This window comes from Dufourea novaeangliae, unplaced genomic scaffold (genome assembly GCF_001272555.1).
Source record: "Dufourea novaeangliae isolate 0120121106 unplaced genomic scaffold, ASM127255v1 scaffold90, whole genome shotgun sequence".
Classification (NCBI taxonomy): Eukaryota; Metazoa; Arthropoda; class Insecta; order Hymenoptera; family Halictidae; genus Dufourea; species Dufourea novaeangliae.
In genome coordinates, this window is record NW_015373969.1 from 585,214 (window position 1) to 598,028 (window position 12,815).

At 43.7% G+C, this 12,815-nt stretch overlaps 1 protein-coding gene across 1 annotated transcript in view; it reads left to right on the forward strand.

Moving 5' to 3' along the window:
- LOC107186792 (potassium voltage-gated channel subfamily H member 2) overlaps positions 1-11,875 on the forward strand; it is a 102,310-nt gene extending 90,435 nt beyond the window's left edge. Inside the window, exons 14-25 of the mRNA XM_015574730.1 lie at positions 1,986-2,140; positions 2,837-2,957; positions 3,145-3,265; positions 3,351-3,660; positions 3,745-4,081; positions 4,160-4,344; positions 4,860-4,984; positions 6,763-6,858; positions 7,162-7,302; positions 7,636-7,963; positions 10,797-11,033; positions 11,464-11,875. Of these exons, the coding sequence (XP_015430216.1) occupies positions 1,986-2,140; positions 2,837-2,957; positions 3,145-3,265; positions 3,351-3,660; positions 3,745-4,081; positions 4,160-4,344; positions 4,860-4,984; positions 6,763-6,858; positions 7,162-7,302; positions 7,636-7,963; positions 10,797-11,033; positions 11,464-11,794 (2,487 nt within the window). The 3' untranslated portion in view covers positions 11,795-11,875. The remainder of the gene's footprint in view (positions 1-1,985; positions 2,141-2,836; positions 2,958-3,144; positions 3,266-3,350; positions 3,661-3,744; positions 4,082-4,159; positions 4,345-4,859; positions 4,985-6,762; positions 6,859-7,161; positions 7,303-7,635; positions 7,964-10,796; positions 11,034-11,463) is intronic.
- Positions 11,876-12,815: the final 940 nt, after the last annotated feature.

Sequence of the window (12,815 nt, forward strand, 5' to 3'; positions counted from 1 at the left end):
TTCCGATCCGCTGGCTCGCGTGTACATTGCCATAACATTTTCCCGTATCAGCCAGGGCTATCAGAAACGTCCTCGGAATTATTCCTAGCGATTCCTTAGACTCGGATAAAAGTCAACCGACTTCTGGCTCATCTCTGGCCGATGGTGTTGATCGTCGTGCGAGAATCTTCAAAGCACCAAAATCATTCGAACGAAATGAAAAAAAAAGGACAGACATTGTCAGATGTATATTCATTAGCCCTTTCGGTCCCAGTGTTGCCATATGACTACATATTTTAAAATACGATATGAAATATTGGTATCACGTATTTTTTCTTATTTATGAGTATATAATAGTTACTTGTACTCGTGTATGAATAATACGTCACACATTTGACTGTGCATTCAAAAGCTTATCGATAAAGTAAGACATTATTGGTCCTTTATCTCTTTCGTTTCATAGAATTCAAATGCTGAACATTCTTACAAATACAATAGAAACTTACAAAACTCTGATTTCCTTTAAATATTTAAAAAAAGTTTCTTGATCAAAGGTAAGAAAAATTGGGTTTTTTCTATGTATAGTAGCATTGCAATGGGAATTATAATATATAGCTGTGATAAAGGTAAAATTGCTGCCAAATAGCAAAGAAATTTTTAAAAAATTTGGGAACGAAAGGGTTAAGCAACACGACACGTCACTGTAAATAATATCGTTCTGATTCCCTCACGTGTAAAAATGTCACCGAGCAACCCGTGCCCGTCAATGTATCAAGTCTCGAGACTATCGTTAGCAACCAATTAGACGAATGGTTCAGTTTGAATTTGGAGCGTAGACACGACAATGCATGGTAGTCGGTACACACAAGGCGTCGATTCGATCGAACAACCGCGCGTCCTCCATCGGTATTATTGGGCTTCGATATCGAAGATCTCCCTGTCGAGTTCTCGAAACAGCCGCAGACAGGTAAGAAGTTGGAGAGGAAGCATGAGGTATCCGTATCTCTGTTTCAACGAATCGTTCGCAACGATTATTGCACGTAAACGACACTTGCGATCACTCTTGACCCGACTGCTCGTGAGTTGGATCTCGATCGATTAAATTCGGAGTCCAATTGAATCGTTTCTGGAACTTTGATTGTCACTGTGAATACAGCAATAGTTCGATTAGAGTCATCCTTTGGTCTGTCGTTCTTACTTATAATACAATTCTAGTGAATCTTGGAATTAGTATAAATATACTGCCTACTATTTTTTGTTTATTCTGAATGTTTCTATATATCGAAACTTCATGCGAGGCAGAATGTCTGCTCACGAGTCAGCTCGAGATTTTCCGCGACTGTCGTTCCGTCTGAAATGGACCGTGGAACGATTAACGATTCAAAGAATACGTCTGCCGGTACGGCGAGACTCGGTATTCCTGTAAAATTCTCATGCATAGAATATTACGCGACCGGCTTCTCGCTGACCTAAAAATGACCGATGACGAGCCGATCGATCCGTGCACCGGGAACGACAGTCGCATATTAGAGAGATTCCTCGTAAGACCTACAATTACAACAATAACTCGTAACCACGGGAGTGACTTTGGCGATGTCGCCGGTAATGGGTCGGTTCGATGGAAAACCAGTTACGTGGAATATTTGAGAGACTACCAGCAGTATATTGGGGCCAGATGAATTGTTTATAAAGATGGTGACGACCCTTGCATTTTTTAGCGAGGTGTTATATTTGCTGAACATTATAGATCTATATAACTTTATTATGCCTTCATGGTTGGTAATAAATTTATGAATACCGAGAATAGCAAATATTTCGGGACCAGAAACATCACGGTCAACATGGACGGATCGAACGTTCGAAGTGAAAAAATGTTTCTTAGTTAGATCGTCGATCCAAAGTCAATCCCTCCATTTTACCATCGACAAGACACTCGAGTAAAAGAACAAGAGAGACGCGTTTACGGCCAAGCTTGCGATCGACAAAATGTCACGTGTTCTTTGCAGACGACCACCTTGATAGGACTATTGAAGACCGCTCGTCTTCTGCGACTTGTCAGAGTAGCTAGGAAGATCGATAGGTACAGCGAATATGGAGCCGCGGTGTTACTCCTTTTGATGGCCACCTTCGCTCTTATTGCTCACTGGATGGCGTGTATATGGTAAACCAATCACCCTTTTACACTATTTAATACAATGCAACATATACAGAGGGTAATTCTACCAAATGATTGTGTGTCGGCTTATAGCTCTGTTCCAAGTGAAGTAAGCAAAAAAAATGTTAACAAGTTCTATGATCCCACTGTATTATTTTTTTCACAAATGCATCGGTGCAAACAACACAGTCAGACGTTAGAGCTTGTTAACCATTTAAATCTTATTGTTGTACCGGTGCAACGATCATTTTAAATGTGTGTCATAGTCTGTCGTTGGTTAAAATCGAACTTTTGTCAACAAGGATCCGTAGTGTCACTGATACAATCAACGTTTTCGGTTGAGAAGTTGAATAATCCATTTAGAAAAAAAGTATAGATATTTTTGACTCGAAAATAGCAAGGTACACTATATATACCAGTCTCATAATTTAATAACGATTTAATCGTCTGGGCGGTTAAAAGGGTTAAAACAATGCAAAGTGTTCCTCTACATTTTCTTTTCTAACATCACTTGGAACCGAGCTAAGGTTCGCCCAGTTAGCATAGAATCACCCTGTAAATGCTATAGTTCCTCGAGAATTAAACGATACGATCGAAGTAAAATTCGGGTTTGACTCGTTTGACGATCATGATGAATCAACGAAGCCAAACTCGACGCCGAGAGACACGTTTGCAAGTTAATCCCCGTCGTCTCTGTTGAAGGTACGCTATAGGAAACGCGGAGAGGCCAACATTGAAGAGTAAAGTCGGCTGGCTCGACATTCTGGCCAACGACACGCATCAGTTTTATTTTCACAACAACACCGGGGGGCCGAGTATAAAGGTGAACAACCCCCCCCCCCCACTCCCCTACCTCGTTTCACACGAATGCCAGGTTTAGCTTTCTCTTCGAATTTAATATCACAGCGATCGATGCTTTCTGCTTTCGCGTGTGCCCCAAGTGTTGTTTGCATCTGGTAGACCTGGTCGGAACTAATGCTCTCTTTCTTTTGTCATTCGTTCGATTCTAGAGCCGCTATATCACAGCACTGTACTTCACCTTTAGTAGTTTAACGTCGGTGGGCTTTGGGAACGTAGCTCCAAACACGGACACCGAGAAAATATTTACAATAATCGTTATGCTAATCGGATGTAAGTAGTCATATTCTTACTATTATTTCCCTATTGGTGTCGTACGAACAATTGTGACTGACACATCAATGGTATCGGTCCTCAGCTCTAATGTACGCCAGTATCTTCGGCAACGTCTCCGCGATCATACAGAGGCTCTACAGCGGGACAGCGAGATATCACACGCAGATGCTACGTGTCCGCGAGTTCATACGGTTCCATCAAATCCCGAATCCCCTGCGACAACGTCTCGAGGAGTACTTTCAGCACGCTTGGACCTACACGAACGGGATCGACATGAACAGCGTATTGAAAGGGTTCCCGGAGTGTCTTCAGGCGGACATCTGTCTTCATCTGAATCGTAATCTTTTAAACAACTGCCGAGCCTTCGAGGGTGCCAGCCCCGGTTGTTTAAGGTACGGAAATGATTCCACGACGAGCACGATCCACAATGATGATGATGATGATTCAGTGTTTGATCGATCCGTTCCGGTTGCCAGGGCGCTATCGTTAAAGTTCAAAACCACACACGCTCCACCCGGAGACACGTTAGTCCATCGAGGTGACGTGCTGACGTCCCTGTACTTCATATCCCGAGGCAGTATAGAGATATTAAAAGGCGACGTGGTGATGGCGATACTGGGCAAGGACGACATATTCGGGGAGAATCCTTGCATCTATCCTACTGTAGGCAAATCGTCCTGCAACGTACGCGCTTTGACCTACTGTGATCTCCACAAAATACACAGGGACGATCTACTTGACGTTTTGGCCCTGTATCCAGAGTTCTCGAATCACTTCAGCCAGAATCTAGAGATCACTTTTAATCTTCGAGACGTATGTATCGACGTTCTTCTTTGTTGCTTTCTCAGCGAATAAGAAAGCGTTGATTTGTCTATTATGATCAATCTTTAGGAGGAACAGGCCGGTGTAGATCCGATGTCAGCAAGGTTTCCTGTCAGCACTCCAACGGACGTCGAAGTCGACGCCAGGAGATTCGCTTTCCGTCCACCAAGATACCGTCGCGGACCCGGCGGTCCTGGCACCAATCTTATACCCACTGGTCGACAAGACTCATTGCAGGGTGATCAGGAGGATTAGTAAGTCCTTCGCCGGATCTTTTTATCGCGCTTACCTTTAATCGCTAACGTGACGAAATTTCCTTTAACCACTAACGTGCAATTTGTGTGACGCCTGACATGAAATAATTAGACAGAAAATATTTTCGCATTTGTTTATAGACTACAGACATTTATCAGTAAACTGCACGTTATTTTAATCTAATCGACATTCTAAACATATTTTTCGAGAACATTACAATCAAATAGATCTGTGACATTTTGAGCAGATCTACTGAGTATTTTTTCCTTCAAAATTTCCAGCTATCACTATGCTAAACCTTATTAAAAAGTCTGCGTTACACCTGGGGACCTCTCTTTGTCAGTGCCGAGGAGTCTTCAAACATTGATAGATCATTTACTGTACTTTGTATCAAACGAAATGTAAATTTATATAATGGACGGTGCCTGGCAAACCGCACGTTAACGGTTGAAAGTTAACGAAACGACGATTATTCCTCGAGGGGCAAGTATATCCCCCTCTGTCTTGATTACAGCGACAAAGCAAGCGGTCACGGAATTCTGGAGTTCAGCACCGACAAAGCCGGCCAAGACGTGACACCGTTGAACCTGGAGTTCGACGAGCCGAAGCAGCGAAGCTCCACATTGAACTCCATAACCGGTGAGAGAAGAACCGCCAAGTTGCCTCGATCGATCGACCTTACTCCAGTTTTTTTTTTTTCTCTACCTTCGGAGTAATGTCTATTTCTTTCGCCAATTCTCTCTGGTTTGCCTCTACTTTCTCTGTCTGAGGAATGTTGTTCTCTGCACGACAAACATAGACACTTTTAATCATGCGAGGATGTGTCTCACACGGTTTCCATTTTTGCGATCCGAGCAAGTTCGTTGAATACGGTTTTAATGGAAGATCCCTTATATGATTCTAGTTAAGGTACCTTTGAATCATGCTTCGCAACACCCGCAAACATCGACGCCTACCATTAAAAAGTCTTTTATATGTCCGTAATTTGAGAGAGATTCATACATATAGGTGCATCGTGAGACATTGTGTACATAAAAAGCTCGGCTTTAGCCCCTTCTCTCTCTCTCTCTCTCTCTCTCTCTTCCATCCCTTTCTATCTTCATTCACTCTGGACTCGTGACACGAATTTTTAGACCATTTAGTATTTTCCGAGAGAACTGTTTCTTTCCAGTCCAATTAACAACTTTATTGCGAGAAGGTAATTCCGATTCCCACCGTCGCCCGGAGTGCAGTAATTAAGCAGTAACAGTTTGTTCTACTTACGCCCAGTAGCCGTCGCAGTCGAGGCGGAGAGACCGTTTCCTTTCGCTCTGACGCTTGACCGATGATGATTTTATACATATAACGTCATCTACGTTATATCGTTAAATCTCGAAGTACGAATTCTTAAGAATTCGTCTCGTTTCACGGTTGAAACATTAGTTGCATTCGCGATAAAAACACCTCAGCTTCTCTGTACTAATAGTACCATACGAACTTAAATCCCTTGAGAACAACTGTGAAGTGCTGTTAAGCAGATAACACTTTACCAATAGTTTGGCAACTCACAAACGTCTCTCCGTTTCTACTGCACAAGACCGTCGGATTACGAGTTCAAACCGACTCATCCCGATACAATTACCACTTGCTCGTGTTCTATAGACTTTTTTCGAGATCTCATCTCTGCAGCGTAGTTCATTACCACGAGCATCCTTCAGTCCGCTAAAATCATCCCCTTAACCCAATCGCCTCGAGTTCACCAGCTAGGTTCTCTAACCGCGATTTTGAAGTCCTTTCGAATGCTCGAGAATTACGACACCCAGGCATCATCATCGCCTCGACGATTCTGTAAATATTGACGATAGTAAAACGTGTAGTTTGCACGAAGTTATAGTTACGACGCAGTGTATATACTAGACGCCCGAGTTTCGTTATTTCGAGCAGCCAGGATCCTCCCAAGATCACCTTGCCAGTTTCTACGTTCTCGAGGTGCTCGTCCATCACCTTGTGACTCAACCAAATGATGTTAATTGCTTGTCAATACCAGAGATTGTATCCTGATTTAACTATATAGAATTGTTCTACCCTGAGCAAAGAAGATGTGGGAGAAAATTGGCAAATTTGAATCATCGCCTAGGTTGCCTACTACAGTAACTTATCATGTGGAAGCAATTCATACCGTATGGTAGACAATATGTGTATGATAGCGGTGATTGCATTAACTAACTTATTTAGATATAGAGCTATAGACTTATATTGTGTATCATTAATTGCGTACACATGACAAGTGACAGTAGTGGTCCAACCTAGGGAATGGTCCAAATTCAACAATGTTTCCCTATAACCGCGTGGCGATTGGGTTAAAGCGTGCAGCGTTAAGCTTTGCGTTTGCGTTTGTCTCCCCGAGTTCGTTAACACCTTGAAACCTGGTTGTTCAGGCATGCTAACCCATCTCAAGCGCAGCATACCGGACCTACGTCAGCACAAGATCCATCTGCAGCCACTGACGAGTCACGATTACCTCGCCAAGCAGAGTAAGTATCCAAAAATCTGGCCGTCGTAGACGGACCAGACCAGAGTTAGTCCATAACGAAACATCATCGCCTTGGCCCGTGTTGTTCAAGTAATCAACCTGGCGAGTACCACGATACTGGGCACTACCTGGAACGAATTTTTCGCGAGAATTTCCTTCTTTCTTTATCTTTCTTTCTCTTCCATCCCCCGCCCAACACGCGACGACCCCCATTTGTTTCTCGGAGATACGAGGCACTTTTTAGAGGATAGAAAGGCTAGCTTTCCGTGGGTGGTACTGATCTTCTGTGCCTGGGTTTATCCAGTGACCACGCCGTTGACGAAGCCGGCCAGGAGAAGTTCAGCTGCCGGTGAGAGCTGCCTCAGCCAGAACGTGGCACATCCGACCTCAACGACATCCAGTCATTACACGACACCGTCGCCACCGCAACATCCGCAGTCACACGGTGGGTGGAATCCATCCCCAATCGATGTGTTCCCTCGATGCTTACCTATCGTGCTCGGTCTATGTATTTACCTTGGACGTTGCTCGTGTTTTATGGACAATTGTGCCTTGAAACGGTATCGATGTCCTCCCGTGGATGTCGGTGTTGGACAGGGTAGCTAGAGGATCAACCTATCGAGTTACTCGTCCGGCTAAAGATAAAGGATGTAACAGACGTTCGAAACTAGAGAAAGTCCTAAAGTGTCAGGGTTACCTAGCAACACCGACCATTCCATTAGCCAAACCCTCCAAAAGCTAGTTGAATCGATTCTCATTCGCTCGTTGACCTTTTCAGGCGACTTCCAAAGTGGACCAGGCCGGCCTATAGAGGAAATAAACGCTAGGATAGACCAGCTGTCGCGACAAGTGTCGTCTTTGGAGCACTCGATGGCCGGTGACATACGGTTGATCCTCACTCTGCTTCAACAAACGCTTAACTCGTCGAGGGAGAGCTCCAGCATCGAGATGATGCCTGGTACCGCTCCAGCTGGCACCGCCAAGCAGAGTAGCAGAGCTCCGGCGTTGGTCCAACGATCGGCCAGCGAACCCCAACCACCGACTGTTCCGCCCTCGAGCAACGGAAACGGAAAGATCCAGCCGAGCACGTCACATGGATTGTTCAGGTGAATATTTGCGATTAACGATTAATTAAAAGTCTCTATCATCATCGCGGTAACGTGTAAAAAAGATTGACCTCTGACGTGACTGATTTATTTTTATCTCCTTTATGGCATGAAAGAAATTCTTTCAGAGTTTTTATAGTTGTCTTACTATTCGATACTTCATGGGCCAGATCAACGAATCGCTTAAAGCTGCGTTCGCACTATGCAGCAAAACAGTATTATACAACAAATTATTATATGATCTTGAAACAGAACATGTTTTTACCACTTGTTACAGGATTATACCTTTCGAACAACTCTGTAACACATTTACATAACATTTTGCATCGCATCATTAGTAATGACATCACAGCTGATAGATAACATATAAATTGATATATAAAACGAAAAATCTTACGTAACATCATGTTATATAAAATTTTTCTTTCTGTTTTTCTAACAAGTTTTTACCTTCGCTATATGTATAACATGTTATGCTATATAGTGTAGACACAGGTTTAGAGACCTAGATCTTTGGTAGATTTGCAATTGCAAAAAAAAAACGAATAAGGGAAGAGATAATCTTTTTCGCAAAGAACCGTTAGTCTGTCTGTCTTTTAGCAATACTAACATGTATCTTTTTCTTTCTCTCTATCTGTCTTTTTTCTCACTGTTTCTCTGTCTCTCTATTTCTTTTCTCTCCGTTTCTCTCTGATCGTATCGCGACTCGGTCCGTGGTTGTTGTTTGATGTTTAACCCCCGATCGAATCGTGGATACGCAGAGAGAACGTGTGCGTGTGTTGTATGTATGCGTGTTGTTAATCATTTTTTCAAGTAGAAATTGATTCTGTTTTTCCTAGGAAGTAATCGATGTTTTTATTCTTGGAAAGCTTTCTTTCGAAATCCCTGGATCAGTTGCATTTGATTTCGGCGTCTTTTATTTTGGAAAGGTTGGACAAGTTCCGAAGGTGACCATAACTCATACTCTTCTTGGAAACCCTATTTTGCGAGCAGTGTCGCGCAAGTAGAAACGAATATGCATACGCCAGTCATAAAATATGAAAGAAATATGGAACGCACAAAACGATAACGCTGCTAGCAATCCTGCGTTCTCGAATTCGCTAATTACTTTTACCCGTTTTGTGTCCGTAATGTCCCGTAAGTATATAAAAATCACATTAGACGAATAGACAGTACTCGTCTCTCAGTCTACAGCTCTACTTTGATCTCCAACTCGTTCTCTTTCTTTTAATTTTTTTTCTCTTCTAAGTCTCGTTCAATTTTCGAATCGATAATCGACATCGACATTTATTCCGAGACAATCGTATCGATACCTTTTAGAACGTTCACCTCTTTTATTTTCCTGTTGGTGCTAGTGCTAGATCATTTTTCGTTACTTTATACATATATTGCGATCGAGATCCTCTTTTAGTTGATGTTCTTTTCTTTCCCTTATTAGATCATCGACCGAGCATCGTTGAGACGACTCGTAGATCTTTTTTGTTCCATGAGAACGCAGCACGTTTCGAAGCTTCGAGGGGGTGAAAGACACGCGAACGAACGAAATCACGATTCTGGGTCCCTTTTATCCTTGACGGCGCCACTTCCGTTTTACGATGCCATTGTTTGAAGGAAAATTTCCAAGAAAATACTTTTAGACAATTTCTTCTTTCTTTTTGTTTTTATTCACACACTAGAACGGTCACTTAGAAACAATGCTTACTGTTTAGGGAATTTATTAAATGTTTTAGACGTTACGCAAAGCTTCATTCAGAATTTTCCTGTTATAGTAAAAAAAACCGATACTTCGAACGATTTAGAGAAGTTTCCACGAGATATTCAATTAAGAAGTATTAATTTCAGCCTACCCGACACTCTAATTTCCTATTCGCTTCGGTTATCGTTCACGCGATACGAAAGACCAGATCCTTTAACGGTAGCACACCGCTTAGTATTGCCTTCGTAGCGACGTAAAATACCCCTGTGACGATGGACGAAGAGGTAAGACAACTCAACTAGTAGATGACTCCCGCGAGTATGTATCGCCACTACGTAGGACACAAGTTCTCATTAGTGCACAAGCATACGTATGTTCTGCTAGTCCTGTTTAGTAAAGCACGATACAGTCTCATTAGTCAAGTCGAACTGTCTCGATAGTAGTCAAAACGAACTATCAACAAAATCTCCGTCAGCAATCAAAAGGCAATATTTGAGCTTTTGGGCCCTTCCAAGCAAAACTACAGTAAATCCTCGGTAAGTGCTCGAAGGCTCCTCGGCACTGAACCTTGCATATTTCATAAACCAATGACCATACGCGTCTGAAACAAATACCATTGGTTTCACAATTTCAAGCTCTATCACTGTGCTAAGCCTCGCTAAAAAGTCGACGTTACACCTGGGGACTTCTTCTTGTCAGTGCCGAGGAACTTTCAATCATGGAGGATTTACTGTGTCGAGATTCTACCGTGCACACCTCTTAGCACCCGAGAAAAAAACAGGCTCGTGTTCCTTCCGATTCATTAGCGTAACGAGGAACTACGAGCAGCTCGAATACCGAGAGACCTGATATACACACATACATAACATATATCTCTGTAGATCGTAACCATAATGTCGATGTCAGATTACCAAGAATAAACGAAAACCATAGGATGTACCTATGTATGGAATCAGCCAGACTCGCGACACTGTTCGGGACACTTAGAGGAATTAGAGGCCTATACAGAATCCCATTGTACATAATCACGTGCTTTGAAAGTATAAATACGTTGCTGCTCGTAGCGGTCGCGAGAGAGGGCCGCTGACAGGCCCAGGCGAGATCGAATAACGTTCCCACGATCCCCGTATTCCACAGACCACAGGCGAGGGAGCCAGCGTCCACGTCCTCGGGTACGTCACGTTTGACGGTTACGTCGGACACGTCCGCGTTGGCCACCGCTCTGCAAACAGCGCTGAACGGAAGAACCGCCCCGACAAGGTCGCAGAGCCAACCTGTCGATCTCGCGGTACCGACCACTGGACAGCAGAGCCATATGCCGCACACCTGGCACAGCCAACCTGCAGCGTTCAGGAGAGGAGAGTTCAGGAGCGGGTACGTTTTCCATTCCATCAAACTCATGATAGTATTTCAATAAAATAGAACTCCATTTATCTGGCCTTGAGAGGTTTGATAAAATGTTGCACCCAAGTAAAAGAAACAGGACAAGAGCTATAGATTTGCTAAATTGAAACCTTTTCAACACCTATACTTCGTCCGACAAGTCGAGTCAGTAACTATAACCAAAGGGAAGTGATGATCATTTAGGTGAGACAAGGACAAAGACAGTTAAATTGCATTACTCGGAAGGAGTTTAACGAAGGGTGTGCGAGATCGACTGGTTATATCCCCCTAAGCTCAACGTCCCTAACACAACCGTAGGATATTGGGCACACTTTCAATTAGTTAAATGGAGTTACTAGCTAATAGAGTACTGTGCTCGTTAAGTCTAGTAATTAAGCACAATCATTAACTTCGTACTCAGATACAGCTCATTCAACAAACGTTCGGAGCTAGAAGGCGACGATCCCTGGAGCTGCGTGGTGTCCGTGTCGGATCGAGGCGGTTCCCAATGTCCTCGAAGCAGCGAATCCCGTAAGGACACGACGAATCACCGCGGTTCCAGCGATCTGGCGTGCAGTCAGCGTTCAGACGGCCGTCAAGGGGGCCAGGATGGCACGGGTCAGGCGTCTGGGGCCCGACAGGAGTCCTCGAGGCAGACCAGCGAGGACATGTCCTGGGAGTTCACGATAAACGAGGCACCGATCGCGAGACTGGAGTCGTTGGACGAGCTCGATCAGGATCACGGCAGTTAAAACCGCACGCGAAATCACGTTCTGATGCAATTTTAAAACGGGTCGGTCGCGACCGAGACGCGCGACCAACGGAACGTTCGGATGGCAGTGGACTGACTCCTTCCGTTTTTCCATTGGAGAATCTTATCGAGCGTGGCGCCGGGATATGTGACAAATTGCCGCTCGATTCTCTTCTTGCAGCTTCTGCCTTGGTCTCCTTTCTCCTGAAAATGTTTCTTTTTACTGAATGTTCTTTCGAGAGAACTTAGTATCGAATCCGATTGTCAACTGATTTTTCTACTGGTATTAAAACCATGCGTTTAATATCCGAAGTAGAACCGTGTTCTCTAGACACTGCGTTACTAATTTTGGTATTCCGCGAATTGATTAGTAACTTCAGTACACGTTGGACTTGTTTATGGGATTCTTGAAGGGGGGTCGTTTGAAGAAAATCGAGAGGCGGACGTTGAACGGTATCGAGGAGTGACTGGACGTAAAGGTTAATTAAGGGGAGCGATCAGACGGGAGAAAAGAGTGAGAATAGAAGGCACGAAGCCGCGTTTGTTCACTAGAGCCGTTGCAAAAAGAGTAAGGGAGAGTGTGTATGAGGGAGAGAGAGAGAGAGAGAGACGCACCCTTAAATCCGACCACAGCAGCGAGGACCTTTGCCTTCGAGGTTTCTACCCTCGTGTCGATGCTATTTCCTTCGAGCAATTTTTTAATCGATTAACCGATATACATGCATTATATATATTATACACACACACAGACGCGCGTGCGTATTATATTCCCCTCGGAGCAGCCTGAAACGCGGGACATAGGAGGTAAAATAGACGCTTTCGTTTCTCGAGATCGCGAGCGATTCGAGAAAGCCAATGGGAAAAAAACAGTGGAGAGGGGGAGGGGAATTTATAACAAAACAATGAAAGTACAAGGTGGCGGAGGTTCGACTATCGTAGGATAAACAGGAGTAAATAAATAGTGGAAAAGGGATGAAGAAAAGAACGGGGTAAAAAAGGGTTTTGCGAATTTCAGAGTCGTT